The sequence below is a fragment of the Theobroma umbraticum genome, unplaced genomic scaffold, assembly GCF_002168275.2.
Source record: "Theobroma umbraticum cultivar Fairchild unplaced genomic scaffold, ASM216827v3 scaffold_147.0, whole genome shotgun sequence".
Lineage (NCBI taxonomy): Eukaryota > Viridiplantae > Streptophyta > Magnoliopsida > Malvales > Malvaceae > Theobroma > Theobroma umbraticum.
This window is the reverse complement of record NW_018397259.1, coordinates 1,197,973-1,218,739: the sequence shown is the minus strand read 5'-3', so window position 1 is coordinate 1,218,739 and position 20,767 is coordinate 1,197,973. Positions and strand designations below refer to the sequence as shown.

At 33.6% G+C, this 20,767-nt stretch overlaps 2 protein-coding genes across 2 annotated transcripts; one reads left to right on the top strand and one right to left on the bottom strand.

The window, feature by feature from the left end:
• Positions 1–8,675: 8,675 nt before the first annotated feature.
• Positions 8,676–17,296, top strand: LOC110414902 (P-loop nucleoside triphosphate hydrolases superfamily protein with CH (Calponin Homology) domain-containing protein). The gene is made up of 20 exons (XM_021426301.1): positions 8,676–8,940; positions 9,124–9,224; positions 9,440–9,597; positions 9,691–9,837; positions 9,939–10,188; positions 10,651–10,742; positions 10,855–10,926; positions 11,326–11,391; positions 11,863–11,937; positions 12,617–12,698; positions 13,105–13,200; positions 13,287–13,460; positions 13,554–13,660; positions 13,919–14,099; positions 14,192–14,354; positions 14,485–14,735; positions 14,997–15,160; positions 15,609–16,279; positions 16,574–16,755; positions 16,881–17,296. The coding sequence occupies exons 2-20, from the start codon at positions 9,158–9,160 to the stop codon at positions 16,961–16,963; spliced, it is 3,081 nt and encodes a 1,026-aa protein (XP_021281976.1). The 5' UTR covers positions 8,676–8,940; positions 9,124–9,157; the 3' UTR covers positions 16,964–17,296.
• Positions 17,297–18,326: 1,030 nt separating this feature from the next.
• LOC110414904 (Glycosyltransferase family 61 protein) lies at positions 18,327–20,761 on the bottom strand. Its single transcript, XM_021426302.1, has 3 exons — positions 20,339–20,761; positions 20,171–20,248; positions 18,327–19,874 (listed from the first exon to the last, which is right to left on the bottom strand). The coding sequence occupies exons 1-3, from the start codon at positions 20,538–20,540 to the stop codon at positions 18,562–18,564; spliced, it is 1,593 nt and encodes a 530-aa protein (XP_021281977.1). The 5' UTR covers positions 20,541–20,761; the 3' UTR covers positions 18,327–18,561.
• Between the last annotated feature and the right edge of the window lie 6 nt (positions 20,762–20,767).

Sequence of the window (20,767 nt, the reverse complement as noted above, 5' to 3'; positions counted from 1 at the left end):
AATTTTTAGATCCTTATTTATTAATGAAAATTAATTTCAATGGAACTTAAGTTTATAATTCACTGATAGTATACAAAATTACAAATCCAAATAATGCGCAATTATAAACTCTTTTTTTTCATATAGCAAGAGGTAGGTCAAGCATGCGAAATTTACACTTGCTCATGAGATTTGTCAACTTTTTCTTTTATTTTAAAAGATTAACATGTTTTTTGCATAACTTTTGGAAATAGAAAATTATTCTGCTTCCAAACACATCCTTACTAAATTTATGATAATGATTGCGAATGAAACCTCCTATTGTTAGTAAATCTTGGGGCAATGGTCCTGGCTTTTATTAGATAAGTATGGAATAAATATAGATATATGTGGAAATAGCGATATCCCCACTTAATTTGTTTTCAACCATCCTTGGAATTTTTGGGCTCATTCGGCATTCCCCAATTCTTTCTCAATTTCTCTAAATTTAAAAAGTCAATTATGTCAAGTATTAATCGATATGTACCCACAACAGCTTTCATTCCATTCCAAGTAAAGTACAAGATTGAGAAACCACATCCTAATGATGCATACTATGCTTATCTCTTTTCCAAAATCACCATATTAACCTAGGAATATCTATATACAGCATCATCTTTATAAATTAATAATCTTAATTAAATAATATTTTTGATTGCTCCCGACTTAAAATCAATATGATAAATTAGTAATTCACTACATTTATAAAATAATACATTTTAAAAAACACACATACGTTGTACTTGATATATAAATTAATAATCTCCTCATATATCAAAATTATATATATACTTGATTCAATTATGAGAGATTTGTAAAATATGACTTCAATGTTATTTGTTTTCTCTTGAAATTGATATCATCTTAGATGTCATCTCTAACTTTTCTTAGCACATTAAGAAGCTCCTATGTAATGTTCTAGTATTGTAAAAGAAAATTATATACAATACATGTATTAAACTTAATATTTAGTAAAAAAATAAAGAATACCTTGATAAATTAAATTTTTATTAATTGATGTATAAACCAATAAATTATTAATTCATCGATTAATTAATAAACTTTCATGATCCCACAGGTATTAATTTATAAAGGTTTAACTGTACTATAACCAACTGTCCATGAATTTCAGTAGTGAAATGGAATTTCCCATATAATTTCTTGCTTATCACTCAAAATGTAATCAAAAAGGAAAATGTTATGGGAAAATCCAATTACCCTTTCTTGTACATATATGTGGGATTGCACGATTGGAAGATGAATATCATAGATTTTCAAAGCGACACTTATCATATTATAATAGTAGGTTAACCAATATCAATAACTAAGGGTGTTAAAACTTATCTTTGGTAAAATTTTACCCAATTAGGCAAAGGTTTGGAATCAATGTTGCTAGGGTAGAGACATCACCTCAATTATATTTTTGCTCATAAGCATTACAAGTTTTTAAGTACGAGATCTCATCGTGAATTATGAATCTCATACATATAAATTATGATTAAATATGTATTAAAAATAAAAAAATGTACTAATATGGAATTAAAATTAATGACTTTGTCTCAAAGATTTAAAATATTAAAAATCTTAGTTGTTGTTCAATGTTATATTAAGAAATTGTATTAATATTTTTATTCTATAATATTTATACGATAGACTATCTAAATAATAAAAAATATTTTAAAGATGAATGATTTTATAAAATAATAATGAATTCATTGAGAAAGTTTGACTGCTTTGATGTGACTCTGTCTCCTTTATAGAGGAGTCAAGCGAGGGATATATATGTAAAGGTGTTAGCTAGGTTGGGTTAAGGTGGCCAAAATCATCCCACCTTGTCATTTTGCCATCTATAATAACAATACCTTATTTATCACTAAAAGTATAAAACTATTTATGTTATTATAATAAATTTTAATGACATGTCGCATTTTAATTGACACCCTAAGAATGGTTTTGTGACAAATTTTAGTACATTACTTCATTACAAGCACAAATTATTTTTCTCAATAAATTAGAATATATTTATACACATTACAAGCATGTTTTGGGTTAATTACATTAATAGTTAAAAAAACTAAATGGATGTTTAGTTACATAAATTTAGACAAAAAACTTATGCAACTTGAAATTTCGCAATTGAAGATTTGCCTCAATTGAGAAATTTCATATTTCATTAACATTTATAGCATAAAGAGAGGTGAGGTGTTAGCCGATCAAACAGTTTCATTTCTAATGCCATATGGGAAATTAATTTTGACCTAAACAAAGTATAACTTTGCACTCATGATTTTCCTTTTCTTTTTTATTTTTTATTCATATATATATATATATATTAGATTATATAATGAAAAGGTAACCATCTTTCATTCTATAAAACTCACAACATCTATATATCAAAATTGGAATTCAAACTCTCTATAATGAGTTTTAAATTCTAACATTTGTACTTTTATTACAAGAAATCTTACTCAGACAACTACAAATATCATGATCAAAAATATCACTTTTGTCATTATAACCCACCCTAATTTAAAATTATGATTCAAAAGTTATCGTTAACTTGTCACCTTAGACCAGTAATGGAGTCAAGATTTTACGTTTGGGAAGACAAACAAAAGGTGGGTTGGTTGCGAGGTCTTAAGGCAATGGGGCTTGGGGAATGATTCACTTGTTAATGTATTCATGGTCCATACCTTGCATGCAGGGAACTCATTTGCTGATGCATTAGCAAAACATGACGTTGATGCGGAGTCCATGTTCTCAATGTGGTGGTAACACGATGTTCAGCCATATGTTGTTTTGCAGGATGTAATCATGTTAGTACCTTTGTATAACCATCAAGTGTAATCATGTAATCATGGGTAGTTTTTGGACCAATCTTGATGTATATCCTAATTTGGTTGAGCAAAAAAAAAAATACTAAAATTAATTATTAACTAATTGCTGTGAGGCATTTGACCAAACCAAAAAAAAAATATTATAGAGATAAAACCATAAAATTCTAAAAAAAATAAGGGTATATTATGAAATTTTTTAAAATTTTTGAAAGGCAAGCGAAAGTCCCTATTAGCCCCTCATTCCCTCCACCACTACCTTAGACCTTGTGAGCTTTAAGTATAAACCACCTTAAAGTAATGATAAAAAGTTGACATATAAGATTACGGTTATTTAAATTGTTGTCACACAATTTAAAAACATAATTAAAAATTTATACATCTAAAACCACAACATTTTAGGTAACAATTAAAAGTTTAAACATTGGTAACAAGTCTAAGTGTCACCATTCACCAAATTGATAATTTTTACTCATGACTAGATTTTCATTATTGATAAACATTACAAACAATAAAACCTACAATATATAGAATTTCTAGACAATTCTTGTAGTGCTAATCAAAATTTCAAATTTATAACATTGAAATAATTCACGTCTTTATGAAATATATATGTAAAAAAAGAATGTATGTACAATTAGTTTTTTTGGAACACCTAAACTAGGTTTATTATCCCTTAATGAGCAATATAACACAAGTCTTTAAATCATCTATGGTATGCAATTAAGTGAAGCTGAGTAACCTAAGAAGAAACCAAGAGATTCTTCATATACATCACTTCTTCAAAGCTTCTTTCTATGGTATAATAAAGTAAGAAAAGCCTTTAATTTGAGCCTTCTGTTATAAAAATCGTTCAAGAAACAACAAAGATAAAACTCAGAGAAATCAAGCAAACAAAAAAACACAAAAAATTATTTGGTTAAGCTTTTTGCTTATATTTACGGAGTGCAACTGTTTTTCTATTATTGAGAAATTAAAGTACAATTAATTAATCTTATAGTTCCTCAAACCAACCCAAGATCTCTTGCACACCCACTCTCAATAACCTCCTAAGAACACTCACCCAAACTACTCTAGCTCCACCTAAAGCAAAAGACAAAGTTATAAGGTATTCCTTCTTGAGAGCTCCCAAAGCACTACTTAGTCTTCTAAAGTCTAGAAATTCACATTTTTAATATAAAAGCCTAAAGTAGAATGGAATTAGAATTCAATGAGGAACAAGAAGTTTAAAATCCTACAATTATTTTATGTTGTACACAAACAAGAATCCTAGCCAAAAAAGAATTAGAATTCTAATTAACCTAAAACTCAACAAATCTCCATCTTAGACTTAAATTTAATCTTCTTAAACCTTTTCCACTAGTTGCACCCAATTGCAACTCTCAAACTCCACCTACTTTGCAACACCTCAAACAACTCTCCAAGCACAAGACTTTCCAAATCATTGGCCTTCTAAACTACCACAACTACACATACTAAATTAAGCATGGTCCAATACGCTATCTCTCAAAATGGCCAATGCACTGTGTAGTCATCAAGTCAATGGCATTAATTGACTTTAGAAAATGCACTTGACGACCTTCCTAATTCACTGTTGGCAAGATTTTTTGTTCTTTTATCATCGTCTGCACCATGGGAACCTTTCATCAACACCTTGATAAATGAAATCTCACTTTGGTAGCTACCATCTCCTATGCACTATTCCCATCCCTTCATGGCTTCATGTTCTAGACGATACAAACCATTATGCAAATTCCCTTTCATCAGGATCATGTTGCCTTGTGTGACTTTTACCACTCCATCATTGACAGAATATCTATACCCTTCAAAGTAATGATATTAGATTCTTACGCATATTTAAGACATAGGCTACACCACCCAACGAACTCACAACCCCATCAAATATTTTGATTCTCACTGCTTTAAAACCTATGACCTTCACCATTGACTTATCATTTAAAGTTAAATTCCTAATCGTCACTTCTTGAAGCAAATCAAAATAATCTTTTTGATAGCATACATGGGTGATACAAGCAGAATCTAGATACCAACCAAAATTTGCATACATTTGCTGGGATTGCATAATCATCATAGTCAATAATGAAACACACTCACCTTTTTTTCGTTACTTTCATCTCTTCTTGTAGGACAATCTCTCTAAATATGTCTATACCTTTTGCATCGAAAGCATTGAACACCACTAGATCTAAACTTGCAACTCTTAGATCCCATGCCCCATTGACTTACTCTTCCAACCCTAGACCACTAATGCCAAGTCAATTGAATCTCTACTTCTTTCATGAGACATTAACGTTGATTGTGATTGATCTAACATTATTATATTCTTTCATCAAATAAGAAATTCCATAATTTAAAAAGATGCAAGAAACAATAATGTCTTTTCTTGTTCCACTACCTTCACATCAACCTCCTTCAATTGATCAATGATCCTGTTGAATTTGTTCATATGCTTCATGAGGTTTCCATTCTCCTCCATTCTTAAGTGATACAACTTTCACCTAAGCTGCAACTTATTGGAAAAACTTTTAACCGAATAAATCTTCTTCAACTTTGCCTATAACCTTGCAGTAGAATCCTTATCAATAATATGATTAAACACATTATTCTCGATGCAAAGCTGAGTAGTGCTCACACACTTTTTCTTTACCTCTATTAATTCAACATCCTCTATACCATCTAGTTGCCCTTTTTCCTTCTCTAGCAAAAGTCACATTAAATCTTGCTGTATAAGGAGATCTTTCATTCTTCTCTACTACTACGTGAAACTAGATTTTCTATCAAACTTCTCAATTAAAAATTTTGAATAACTATTAACTTTCGACATCATTGTTAATCTATAATTTATCGAACCCAAACCTCTGATATCAATTTGTTATAAAAATTACCCAAGAAACAACGAAGATAAAACTCAAAGAAATCAAGCAAATAGATAAATATAAGAATTTACGTGGTTCGGTCTCTTGCCTACGTCTATGAAGTGAAACCGTTCTTTTACTATTAAGAAATTAAAGTATAATAAATTAACCTTTATGGTTCTTTAAACTAACCCAAGATCCCTTACACACCCTCTCTCAATAATCTCTTAAGAACACTCACCTAAACCATTCTAGCTCTACCTAAAGCAAAAGATAGATTTATAAGATGTTCCCTATCTAGAGCTCTCAAAGCATTCCTCACCTTTTTAAATCCTAGAGATCCACTTATATCATATAAAAGTTCAAAGTAGAATGAAATTAGAACTCAATGTGGAACAAGAAGTTTAAAACCATATAACTACTCAATATTGTACGCAAACAAGAATCCTAGTCAAATAAAAATTAGAATTCTAGTCAACTTAAAACTCAACACATTTCACCTAATCCCTTTGTCTCCAACATATGCTGAAGTGTAAAACGAAGGATGAGCTGAAATGTAGCAATGTTCATTAGATCTTAAAATATAAAACTCACTTGATGAATTATCATCTATACCATTTAAACATTAGCCTGTAATTGTTATTTAGGCCCCGTTGTCTATCAGAATTTGTTATTTTACTTCTAATCAGTAACAATATTAGCATCTAATTCATTTTATTGTGACAAACATTATGAAAAACAAAATAATGTGTGTAAATTTATCCATCCAACATTTGAATGAGATAGCAAAAACAGGGATCTAATATTTGGTACTACTTATGAACTATGTAGTTTTTACTGTCATTAACTATGCCATATAAACGACTTTTCTTTGAAAAGTAATGATTACACAAATGTAATAGTAGCAATAAGAGAACCAAAAAGACCTTCAAGCAACATAAAGCATACCAACCACTAGTCAAATAATGTCAAAGCTAGAGTTTATTGATGAATAAGTTTTAAAGAATAATTTATAACAATCTTAGGAAAGTTCCATTAGTAGCCAATTTCTGTATTGCAACGAGAAAATGTATGGAAGAGTAGGTTTGAGATTTAGATTTTATATACAAGGTAAAAAATATTTACAATCTAGCTAACATACAACAAATTCTATACAACTTGATGCAAACCAAAGTTTTAAGGTGGATTCAGTTGAAAGCAAAATGTCAAAGTTTAGGGAAAAAAAAGTAAATAATACTCCACCTATATCATCCAAAAGTTCAATTGTCTTGCTTTGAGTATAGGAATACCCTATTGAGTTAGGTATGGAATATTAATCCTATAAAACAACATCAAATAATGAGTCATTATAAAGATAGTTTTTGGAAATTAATGACTACAAGATTATGACGGATCAAAGGTGGTGGCAAGGTGGCAGTCGCCACCCCTCAGTTTTTAATTTTAATTATATATATATATATATAATTTGAGATATAGTTTCATCACCTTTAATCAAATCAAGCAACCTGTTTTGGAATAGTGGTATAGCCACCTTTCATACAAAATCTTAAATCCATAACTGCTGACCATCATAAGGGAAAAATAGAGGTTTGAGTTGGGCTTGAATTGATTTAAATAAGGAAATAAAAAAAAGTGAAAAAGATCTTGGAGTTTGAGGATGGAAAATGCTATAGAGGTAGCTGAAGTTACTATTATTGGTCGCCATTCATGGGTTACTGGAGTTGAGTGGTGGGGTTAACTAGGGATAGGGCAAAAGTCAAGGTAAGGAGAGCTGAGGGAAGGGAAGGTGAGCTAATATTTTCTAGTTTTGGGAAATTGTTTTACACCCTGCAAGGGTACAATTTGCTTCAGTCAACGGGATTAATCTCGTTGATTTGAAAATATTTTACACTCAATTCCACATTTTCCACATTCCAAACAAGAAAAAATGTTGACAAAACTTTTTTGGGAAACATTTTCATGCTTTCCAAACAAAGCCTTAGTTGATTTTTTTCACTCTTGTGTCAAAAACTTAAAACAATGGCAGAAAGAAAATAAAAAGTTACAAAAAATTATATTTATTCACAATTAAGGATTATTAAAATTTAAAATTTACTCATTAATGAGGTGGTGATCTCTCATTCACTGATAGAGTGTACGAGGTACATTAAATATAAACTCATAATTAAAATATAATACCAAATATGACATCATTAGTCTACATAGAAGCAGAATCATGTATTTTTTTTCATAAAAAGTATTATATATTTTGTGCATAATCATTCAAAAAATTTATTTGCTTTTGTATCCAGATGCATTTTTTTAATTTTTTGCTCTTGAAAGTGAAAAATAAAAAAAGGACCAATTTAACGTAGCCATTCTATTTCCATGTGCATTATATACCTTATTATTGATTACATAATTATAGCTCTATTTAAAATGTTAATTTTATTAACTCAATAATTAACCAAAATAAGTTAATGGTTAAACTATTTGCCCGGTCACTAGAGTCTCAAAGATGAAAAAAACCTAGCAAACATGGAAATAAATCAACCAATTTTCCATAGAAAATCTCAAAAGCTGCATGTTACTTATTCTATTACGTTAATTTTCAGAATATCCCTAATTTCTTGTTTTATGTTATATCTCCCTCGCACTTGCCGTTCGTGCCAACCACGAACGTTGGTTAATGAGGAAAGTGTCTTCCACGCGCTGTTTAAATCGCCGCAATCATTCTGAAAAGAAAAATCATATTAAAAATAAAAGAGCCCAAATTTAAAGGCCCAACCCAAAACTCAAGAAACTTTCCCTTCAACCACAAATCCTATCCGTCGATTCAAATGACCAAAGGTGGCAAAACCAACGGATGAGATCATCCCCCGCGTGGACCTACCCATTTGAATTCAAATTAAATCCCTCAAAAGTTTAACGTTACGATATTGCAGACCTAAGCTTCGGATCCGAACGAAACACCGAATTAAAAAAAACATTAGAAGAAACAGAAAAAACAGGGAGGAGATTGCAGTATCAATGCAAATACTGAAAGAGAGAGAGAGAGAGAGACCACAAAAAGGAGAATTAAGCAGCCTTTGATTTTGATTGTTATTTTGACTGTCGAGTGCAACATTTCCTCTCCCTTCTCTTATCTCCTTTCCAGTTCTGGGTTCTCTTTGCTTTTGTCTTTTTCTCTATTGTTTTTCAACGGAAGATATATACCCAGAAAGATTACCGAAGTATGTTTCTTTTTTCAAATTTTTTTGGAAGAAGTTTAGTTTTTTAATGTATTGGGAGATGAGTTGGGTGATGGGTGTTTATTGCTTTGTCATGATATGATTTAAAGCTTGGGTTTTTTTTTTTACATTTATTTTTATTAAAAAAAAACTTTGTTTCTGATAAGTTTGTTTGATATTTGAAAGGAGGAAGAAGAAGAAGAAGGTTTGGAGGTTTGAAATGGAGTACGTCACAAGAATTGGGTTCCATGACCTCAATTTGGCTTCTAGAAAAGCTGAAGAAGCAGGTTGGTTTTCTTTCCTCTTTTCTTTTTATGTTAGCAAAGGAGGGAAGGAAAAGAAACAAGAAAGTAAAGTTTCCATTTTTTTTTTCATTGCAAGTAAAGTTCCTTTTTCAAAATAAAGTGCAACTATTCAAGACTTTAAGATTCTTCTTTCTTTTCGTTTTGTTTTTTCAAAGAATTTGTTTTAACAATACCATTTCGTTCACTGATTTTTGTAGCTTTGAGAAGATACGTGGCTGTTGCTTGGTTAGAAACCTTAGTTGGTCCACTGGGAATATCAAGTCAGCCATCAGAGAAAGAGTTCATTTCTTGCTTGAGAAACGGTTTGATTCTTTGCAATGTCATTAACAAGATCCAACCAGGTGCAGTACCCAAGGTACCATCACATTTACTATCTAGATTCCAGGGTTAGTTACGGAGCCTCATTCTTATCTAATTAAATTTACACATTTTCCTATTAATTTTTGAGGTTGTGGAGAGTCACTCACATGCACAATCACTCACCCGGGAGTTCCAGCCACCACCAGCCTATCAATACTTTGAAAATGTAAGGAATTTTCTTGTCGCCATTGAAGAGCTAAAACTTCCAGCCTTTGAAGCTTGTGATCTCGAAAGGGTAAATTCCCAATACTACGTTGAATAATTGTAGTGGCAGTTTTTGGTTGCATCTTTAGGTGATAATCATTTAAAACTGACTGGCCTTCAATTTTTTTGAAGGATAATTTGGAGGCAGGGTCAGCAGCTAAGGTTGTTGACTGCATATTAGCCCTGAAGTCATACCATGAACATAAGCAGATTAATTGTGGGAATGGGAATGGATATTATAAGCTTACAAGGTCCCCCATGGTTATGCATTCTGCCACTAAAATCCACTCTCGGTCCTCGTCGGAATCTTGTAGGCGCTTGGACATGTCTCCTATTTGTGATGAGCAGCCAACTTCCAATGGAGAAATCCAAAAGCTCGAAGGTTTTGATTCGTCTTTCTTCTTGTGTATTTCTTTCCCTATCTCTTCTTATGAACTATGCATTTAGACAAGAAATTAGTAGCACAAATTTAAGTTGCATTCTGGTTTCATTTGGATTTTAAAAACTTTCAAGCCTTCTTATAGCAAGGTTAGGTTTTTAAGCTGTTGGCAATTACTGAAGTCAAATACTGCGAATTAGTGTGGTCCCTTTAGGAAACCATTGTGTAATGGTAATTGGTCTGCAGTCTTTATGGTTAACATAATAATAAAAGGGAGGCTTATTTATCTACTGGCTGCTTACCTTCTTTCTTTTTACCTGAACGTATGTATTCTTCAGAGGAAATTTGTTTTGGAGAGAATGTTAATCAAATTCCTTATCACTTTTATTATCCGTAATGATTTTCACATTTTTTCTTGGCATTTTAGTTTTTGTTCTCACTCTATGTTATGTATGGTGTTCATAGGCACAATTGTCAAGGTTCTTGCAGACTACATGGCTGACACAAAGGAAAATGTTGATGGCAACCTTTTGGGTTCTTTCCATAAGAGAAATCCGGTAATATTAACTGTTTTTGTATATTAACCTTATTCGTATTCAACAAATCAAATGTATGTCTAAAGAACTAGACATTTCTGTTTTTTCTGTACTTAAGTCTCTTCTGCTACAGGATTCAGTCAAATTATTGAAAAAGATGATTTCAAGTTGTTTGGACGAGCAACTCCAGGATAAATTCCCTGAGGTGAGCTCAAGGCAGCCAAGAAAAAGATTTCATCTTCTCTAATTCCAAATTCTATATGCTTCTAAAAGATATTTCTCCCTGAAGAATGCTTTATCTGGAGTAAATTTCAGAGTAAGCAGCTGAGCAGCATTAGAAAGTGGATATTTTTTAAAAAAATTTGTACTGTACCAGCTGATTCCTTTTCTTTTATTTCTTTGGCTGGCCTAAAATGTGTTTTACTGCCTAGAGAGCTCAACTCCAACTCATGGATATATAGACTCACTTGTGTACTTACCTAAGAAGATTGTGATTTATGTATTAGCTTTTAAACAAACTTTCTCTATTTTTCTTTTATCTGCCCATTCTTATGTTTAATAATCTTTAACTAATTATAGATATGTCCTTTCTGTTCCCCAACAGCTGAAATCAGCTCTCCACTCCACACCTGTGGCTCTAGAGGATGTATCTTCATTTGGACATTTTCAGGTATACTATTTTTATCCTCACCACATATTTAGTTTTTTAAAATTTTCCAGGCTTACAAATTTTTAATACTAGTCTGCTGGAAAAATATTTACAGTCGTTGAGTGTATAATTGTTTCTAATAACATTACCCCCAACCTAGCTATCTATATTAAGCAAGAAAAATTCAATTTTTTCCACTTAAAAAGAAACTTTTTAAACCTTTATTTAAAATATGGTAATAGTGTAGCTTTTATATTCAATTTGGGTTGTAAAATGAAATAACTTGTAAGTGAAAATATTCATTAAAATTTTTGTTGATGGTTGTGAATGAGTAATCGTTATGTTCATTTGACCATGTAGATAATTAGCTCTCCATCACATGTTTGGTGTCACAACCTTTTCATGAGTAGATTTGCTTATGTGCAACGTTGGCATTAATTCCAATGTTTATTGTAGCAAAACCTGATGAGCCCTGCATCATATTTTTAACAGGGTTCCAGAGCTGGCATGAAAAAGGCTAATCGCAATCGCAGGAATTTATTAAAAATGCAGGAAAAAGAGCTTTTGGTATGAATTTCTTTTGCTTCACCAACAATTTACTAGTTGCAAAAAATTTATGTCAAAAGGTTGCATTCTACCACTAATCGGAGATTCCAGTAAATAAAAAGTGCAAGGATTTATTTTTATGTTTAGAGAATTGTAATCTATGAGATGCATTAAGTTGCACCTACTGGTTTTGTTCAGAAAGTCCTTGTCTTAAAATCTTATTTAATAAAAATAATGATGTATACCAGGGATATATATTGCCCAACTATACTGAATCAGTTTTCCGTTTTGGCTGAAAAGTTGTGATAGAGCATCACATAGAAAGATAATGTCCTCAGAAACATGTTTTCTTTACTTCTTCTCTTGATCTGTAATTAGTGTATACAAAATTGAAAAAAAGAAAAAAAAAAAGCTTAAAAGGAAAAATGGCCTTGTGAACTTCAGTTCAATATGGCTACAGAATCAGTTTGCCTGGTTGCCCTTGGTTTTGTTTCCACAAAAAATTCCAAGCATTCTGAAAACATGAATTTTGGAATGTTCACTAAGCTAATGGCTTCAGATTAGTGTACAGTTAGTGAACAGGAATTTTGGACAGTAGAAATGTTTAATATGAATGAAAGAAAGAAAGTGTCTGCTAGTTCTTTTAAACATGCCGATAACAAGAAATGTTCCTATTCTTATTCATAGTGTTTATTTTCAGGACCTCAAGGCCTTGTTGTCAACAACAAAGAGAGAGTTTGAACACTTACAATTGCAATTGCAAGTAGATTTGAAAGATCTAGGTACGCATTTACTAAACAATCATCATGTACCTAAATTGCGTACCTTTGTTGTTTAGATTTTCTCTGAACTTTTATTACTTCAAATACATTCTTTTTTTGAATTCCTTCCAAGATCTTATGGGTTCCAAAAGCTTTCTTGTTATGAGTTTAGCTAAATGCTTTTGAACTCCCAAAAGGAAATAAGCGCTGTCACTTTGATGCATTGTCTACAAAACATAATTGTATCATGAATTATACTTCCCACTTTTTGTCATACTGGCAGGAATTTGTCTTTCTATTTATGGAGCTTATAAGATAAAAGCATCTAAGTTTCCATCTGTATATGCACATTAGCTTTATCTTTCAAGATTTTATTCGTAAATTTCTATATAGAGTTAAACGTGTCTGTTCTTTTGCATGGGCTCAGGAAGTCAAGTAGAAGAGATGTCCACAGCTGCCCTTCAGTATTACAAGGTGGTGGAAGAGAACAGGAAGTTGTATAATATGGTTCAGGATTTAAAAGGTAAAAAATAGTGGATTATTCTTTGCGTCTTAGTTTTATTTTAATTTGGAATCTCTGAATCCTGTTCTGATAAAGTTTTCCTTCAGGAAATATTCGAGTTTTCTGCAGAATTAGACCTGCTTTCTGTGCTGGCGCACAAAATGCGATAGATTTTATTGGAGAGGATGGTTCACTTGTGATTTTGGACCCATTGAAACCCCAAAAGGATGGAAGAAAACTCTTTCAGTTTAATCGTGTGTTTGGTCCAAGTGCAACTCAAGGTAAATTATAACAAAATTATCAGTCTACTGTTAATTTGCTATGCTATCTTGTATATAGATTTGATTTCTTCACGCATATGGCTCTTATTCCAGATGATGTGTTTAAGGACACTCAACCTTTGATTCGATCTGTTATGGATGGGTATAATGTTTGCATCTTTGCATATGGCCAAACTGGATCAGGCAAAACGTATACTATGGTAAGACCTTTGATTTGCATCAAAAACTGGCAAAATATAATAGGTCCTTTATCTGATTTAGACTTGGTAGCACATTTTGGTTCAGTTTTAATATAATCAATTTTTCATCTGATACATTCTATGATTTGGTAGTGAATTGCCATACAAAATGGAAATTTTTGTTTTTCATCTTTTATCTGTTTACTTGTGGCACAAGATAAAAGGTAGTTACATATTATGCATACTTTGCTTTAACCTGACAAATCTCTATGTTGACAGAGTGGTCCATCTGGTGGATCAACTGAGGATTTGGGGATTAATTATCTAGCTCTCAACAATCTCTTTGAAATTTCTAATCAAAGGAAGGATATTATAAGTTATGAGATTCAAGTTCAGATGGTCGAGATATATAATGAACAAATCAGAGACCTTCTGTCAGAGAATTCATCATCCACCAAATATCCTTTCTTATTGATTTTCATATTTGCCTTATTCAATGTTAGCAGATCTTCTCTTCATGTAAAAACTTTTGTAACCTTAATGTGCGCAAATTAGAGATTCATAGCTGCACTCGTGATAATGGGTTAAGCCTTCCAGATGCTACAATGCATACAGTGAAGTCCACTAGTGATGTGCTTAATCTAATGAAATTCGGAGAGGTGAATCGCGTTGTCTGCTCCACTGCACTCAATAATCGAAGTAGTCGCTCCCACAGGTCAGTTTACCTTACATTTTCTACATTATAGTGAAGAAGATTGGCTTCCATTTAATAGAACAAGCACAAGTAGGATTAAAAGGTTGTTCAAGTTGTTTTCAGATGTTAACAGACTGATTTAACTTTGCAGTATTCTAACAGTACATGTGCATGGTAAAGATGCATCTGGAAACATGCTCCGTAGTTGCTTGCATTTGGTGGACCTGGCAGGAAGTGAAAGGGTGGACAAATCAGAAGTTATAGGAGATAGGCTAAAAGAGGCCCAATATATTAATAAGTCTCTTTCTTGCCTAGGAGATGTCATTACAGCTTTGGCTCAGAAGAATTCTCACATCCCTTACAGAAATAGCAAACTCACACTTCTTTTGCAGGACTCATTAGGTTGTAATATACACATCCTTTTCCCAAAATCACTAGTTTAATTGTTTTAGTAATGCACAGACCGTTCTTTTGTTGTATTAATTAGTACTGAGGTTCTTATGTTTACCCAAAAGTAGGAAACATGTTATGATAATGTCTATCTCGCTTAATGTGATTGGAGATGTAACAAACTTGAGAAGCTTTCTTCTAGAGTGAAAGTTATTATTTCCCTGCAAACAAATTTTAGGAATTTTATACTGATACTTCTCTGGAAATGTCTAGGTGGACATGCTAAGACATTGATGTTTGCTCATGTGAGTCCTGAAGGAGACTCTTTTGGAGAAACAGTAAGTACTTTGAAGTTCGCTCAGAGAGTTTCAACAGTGGAACTTGGTGCTGCTCGTTTGAATAAAGAGAGCAGTGAGGTTATGCAACTCAAAGAACAGGTAAACATATCCATTTTAACCTTGCTTTTTATGATTTTCTTTCTCATCTCATATGTGCATCAATGATTATTTTCATTGTTTCCTTTAGTAGCCGTCATGCAAACTTTTGCAGTTTAAATGATTAAGATGCTAGGTTGGTCATCCAGTTTTCTTGACTACATTGTCTGATGCAAAGTTTTGAATGCAACCTATGCTCGTTAAGAATGCTTTTATTTTTAGAAATCATTGTGTGATTTGACAAAATTTTCCAGTTTTCTTTATGATTGCCCATCCATTGCTCGGAAATAGTTCTGATTGAGTGGTTATGATCAGAGAGTAAAGACACTTTAGTTTAATGAAAATCTTAAGAATGAGAAATGGCTGATATTATCAATGGGTTGAGCCTTTTATTTCCTTTTCATTTCGACATAGTATTGACTCTTTGTAAATATTGAACAAATTTTTGTAGATTGAAAACCTCAAGAAGGCATTGGCAAACAAGGAAGCACAAAGTACACTGTCCCATAAAATAAAGGAACCAAAATCTCCATTTGAGAAACAAAAACCAACAATCGAGAAAACTCCCCCGCGTACTCGAAGGTTGGGCATTGAGAATGGTAGCACTAAGAAGTCTGAGAAGGCAATGAACTGTGAAGACAGGAAAGGACCAACAACCCCGTCAGTTCCAACCCGGGCAAGGAGGTTGAGCTTGGAAGGTCCAAGATATGGTAAGAAAGACAACGGTCAGATAAATGTATCTGAAGATGTTAGTAAGTCCTTACATGCCAGCACAGTTTCTGTACAGAAATATAGTCAGTTCCAAGATGCAGAAGCAGTTACAAAACAGTTTGGGGATCTCAGCAGTGGTAGCTCCATAATGGATGTTTATTTTTCTAAAGCTCCTCGAAGTCCTGCTAGTTCTTCCTTTCAAAAGCAAGCACTGAAGGTAGATTGTCGAACTCAAATACCTAGACTTCAGCTACCAAAGACACCTGAACCACAAGTACCTGCCAGAAATGACATTCAGGCTGCTATGCAAAGTGAACATTCTGAATCTCGGATGACCATTGGGAAAGGATCTCAAATAAGAAAATCCCTACGAACAACCATTGGGAAACTGATTAGTGGCTCTGAGAAAAGGTAGGTGAAGCTCAGTTCTTATTAGCTTTTATTTAACTTAATATCGATAATTGCTGTCTCATATAGCTGGAACATGACACACTGAAACATTGATCATAATGAGGAATGCTGGCATATCAGGACTGTTTGTTTTTTTAAAGCCATCATATTGGAAGTGCATAATATTGTATGACAGTTATGTCAAGGCATGAAACCTTAATTTAACAGAGCATGATTTGATGATGCTGCTAAATTATAAGCAAACAGTAAGACTTGAATGTGCTCCAATCTGAAGATCTCTGCACAAAATTACAGGAACCTGCAGAACTCGGTGGAACTCAAGTCACCTATCATGGAGGAGAGCACTATCGGTGATGTTAAGTCACCACTCACTGCTAATGCAAGAGCAATGCGTAGGCAATCACTTACCGGCATCCAAACATCAGGGTCAGACAGGTCCCGTAGATCTTCTCTTGGAGGGAAGCCAACTGACTCAAGTAAGTAGAACCAAGTTGCATCATTCTTGCCTGATTTTGTGTTCTCTATTTTTGATTATTAGATTTATTTTGGCACATACTTTTTGTGTGCATGATCCAAGTTTCTTTGATTTATACTTATGTAGGCACAACTCCGAGCAGTAACAGGAATGCCAAGACACCGCCTCCTGTTCACCCATCAACAAAGACAACAAAGCGGTGGTTGTAATCAAAATCTAATGGTGAATGAAAGGCTCCGGTTATGCTTTGACTCGAAGCATACTGAGTCAATGACATTTTTAGAACACCTCAAGAAGCCAGAGCAAATTGGCAGTTAGAGTGAGCTAACCCTCTAGTTTGTGTACATGGGAAATAAGGAGTCAGTTGAGGCAGATAGGCTGATTGTAGAATGTCAGCTCTGACATATTTGATCATTGTTGCAAACCCAGTTTTGTCTGCTAGATGAGGCAATCTCTAATCATGTAATCACTTTAGGCCCTTCCAAAGATGTCAAATTTTTCTTGCTGGATCAATCATTAAGGTGGCTAGCAGTTGCTGTTGACTTTCCGCAGTCAGGCTATAAGTTTGCTTATTGCTTTCAATCCAATTCTCTGCCCCACCACACTTGTAAGAATGGATCTAGCAACCACAAATCCAAAACAAAATTTTAAACCACTATCCTTTTGCCTCAACTGGTTGAAATTACCCAGCAGCAGTTTACTGAAAGTACAAAATTGAAATCCTCCTATCTACATCTTTTGATTCACATTCTGGGTTCTATTTTCATTGAAAAATCAGGTTGAATCATTTTCTTTCTTTTATTGGGTTTAGAGCCTTAGAGAAGAATTCAAGAATACCAAAAAGGGCACTAGGCCAGTCAAAATGGTCATTTTGAAAGTAATACCCTTTTGATTTTCTGAATAGCAGAGCTGTAGAACCCGTCATAAAGTTGTCTTTGCCTTTTCCATAATTCCCGGAACTTTTGAGATTTGATACAATAAGGTTTTCGGTGCAAATCTTGACATGAGAAATGAGACAAATCTCTTCATAGGGACCATATCAAGAGTAGGACCATTTTGAGTTTCCCATGAGATCGGAAAATAGATAAAAGTAATTGGTGAGAGAAAATGTATAGATAAAAACAGAAGGGAGAGAGATGAATCTCATCTGGCCTTAAGTTCATGTTAGGGTAACCTTATAGTTCTCAGACTTTCAGGTCTTTGGACAAAACTGATGCAAGGCAAACCACGTGCCTTCAGGACCAGGAAACGCAATGCAAGCAAACCACATGCAGTAGTTCAAGAAATTTGCAGTGCCACAAATGCTACCTGCCTCAGGCCTAATATCAGACTAAGCATAATCTTGCAATGCCAATTGGCAGCACCAGAAGTGAACATTATTTCCAAGTTTCATCTAATGGATGGAATCTATACAAGTATCAGCAATATATGGAGAGCTAATACATTCCATGTAGCGAATCAGAAACGAATTACTGTTTTAGTGCAACATAGAAATAGCTGCTCCAACACACAACAAACCAGAATTTTGATACATGGAAACTGCGAGCTGCATCCAATACGAAGAACAAAAGGTTTACAGAATGAATGTCCGATTAGCATTTAACAAAATGAAATTCATTTTTTCTTTTTCTTTTTGCCGCTAACTGTACAAAACAGATATGTATAAGAAGAGTAATCTCTACAAACAAAGGTTTACAAATTATGATATTGCGCTTGCCAATATACAACAATCAAGTAAATCAAATAATAAATCAAGTGTGAAGAATAAGTGATCATAACAGGTTCGATTATGTTCCATTAATGAAAATTAGTGTGACTGGAGACGAGACCGCAGATGCATTCCAGTGATGTAGTCATAAGCACGAACCAACCGCCTTCTAAATCTTATGACGTCTAATGTCACAGTTTGGCCCTCAAGATAGATCTTCTTAGTGTATTGCCATCCCTTTTTAGTCAAACTCGATGGATTTGTAAGCACAGGATCATCTTTGTCATATTCATCAAACAATGAGCTCTCCCTAGGCTTGATTTTGTAGCCAATGTACTTCAAATGAAGCTTCCTTGCGGGCTCCCCATAGTATGTCTCAGCTGCCCAGTCTGTTCCCAAGGGAATAACTTGAATGAAAACGGAGCCAGGTTTCATGAAAAGAAAATGGGTCATGGCAGCACCGTGGACACCTATCATCACATCACTTGAATTCAGTACCCGATAAATCTTTGCTAATTCTGTTGTTCGTTCAGGCCTCAGAACTTGAACCTGAAACCCAATTTCCTCTGCTGTTTTCACCAACATGTTCTCGTTAGTTATTGCTCTAGAACCATCTCGAGACAAGATGACCAACTTTGGTCTCCATGATTGATGTTGCACCTTTTTTCCAGTTTCTGATGCGGACCCTGATGTCGGGCGTAAAGAGATTTTCTTCTCTTGTGCTTCTCGTTCCTCATCCTGAATCAGACCTCTAATTCTAGGCCAGTAAGCTCTATCAAGAAGATTTCGAAAATCAACAATGCTCTTGTTGCCATTCATCAACGAAGAGTCCACAGTGAGCTCATCATGGATCCTCAGACCAACAATTGCCTCAGTGAAGCAATGAGTTGTATTGTCTCCACTAAAGTCTATTGTGGGATACTTCGAAAGATGAGAAAGGATGTCACCATACTTCATAACCCACCAATTATGATATTCAAGAATCACAAACACAACCCTCTTGTTAAAATGCTGAGAAGTGATGTACAAAGGCACAATCCCATCATTAAACTCATGATAAACGTTGCCAGTATAGCCTCCAGTTGAGAAGAAAACTGCTGGAACATTATGAACCACATCACAAGTATGGTGAGCAGCCAAATTTCCTCTCTTTGAGATAAGGTCCAATTCTCCAATGGTATCCATTATACTCGTTTCCCATTTTCTGGTGTAAGGTTTGATCTTTTCACGTTGAAGTTCATCATCTTCCTCTTCTTCTTCATCATCAACAATACTTGAAACATAATTAATGAAACCATCGCTGTTTTTTGACGAATAAAGGAATACTGAAGAGGAGGGAGAGTGTGTTCTTACATCACCCTTCATAAAACAAATATCAGACCGAAAATGGCTTCTGTCACAGCAAATTGTACCTGTATTTAGCCCGAAAGAACCATAAGATTCATATAAACAATTGGGGACATTGAAAATCAAATTTTCATCCGTTAAGTATAGATTTCTTCAAAAAATGAATCAGTTGATGCGATACACTCCTATAGTTCAATCTTGAATTTCAAGCAAGGCAAAACTTTAATATTAAAAAGATTAAAAAAAAAGAATTCAATTAAAGGCAACCAATTTCCTGATATGCAAGCTACTGTTCGATTATTCCAAGATAAGATACAAAAAAGCATGTCCAGAAAACCAAAAAAAAAGAAAAAGTACTTGCCATTAGAGATTGAAGAACAAAGAGGAGCTTTTACAGTCATATCACCATCAAGGCCTTCATTTTGTACACCAAATGAATCTGCAAAAACCATATAAGAGAAATCAATACGCAGAAACAGAGAGAAAAACAGAGGAAAATAAGCAAAACTCAGGAACGAGGAGAGCTTACAGAGGCGAGATAAAGCAGAAGAAGAGCTGAAGAAGTAAGGGGCCAATATGAAACTACAGGAGAGAAGAGAAAGCAAGAGGATAGAGAAAAGTTTAGGCCTTCTTCTCCTGTAGTAACCAGGGTTTGTCCAAACAAAAACAAGGGTTCCTGCCTCTTCATCTCCACCCTTTTTCAACTGATTATAACGCTGATAGTGCACCATTTCTTATGTTTAAAACCCAAAAAATATTTTTTTCTTTAAAGCACAAAAAAAGGCTCGCTTTCTATGCTTCTGTTTGATCAGCTTTTGGTGCAGGGCTACGTCCTGTGGTTTGCACTACTAAACCCAATAAGAAAAAGAAAGAAAAAGGAACTTGCTTTCTATGCTAAGTATGGTTGGCTAGTTAAATGAGAACTAAAACCCCAGTTTCAAGAATGAAAAAAAAAAAA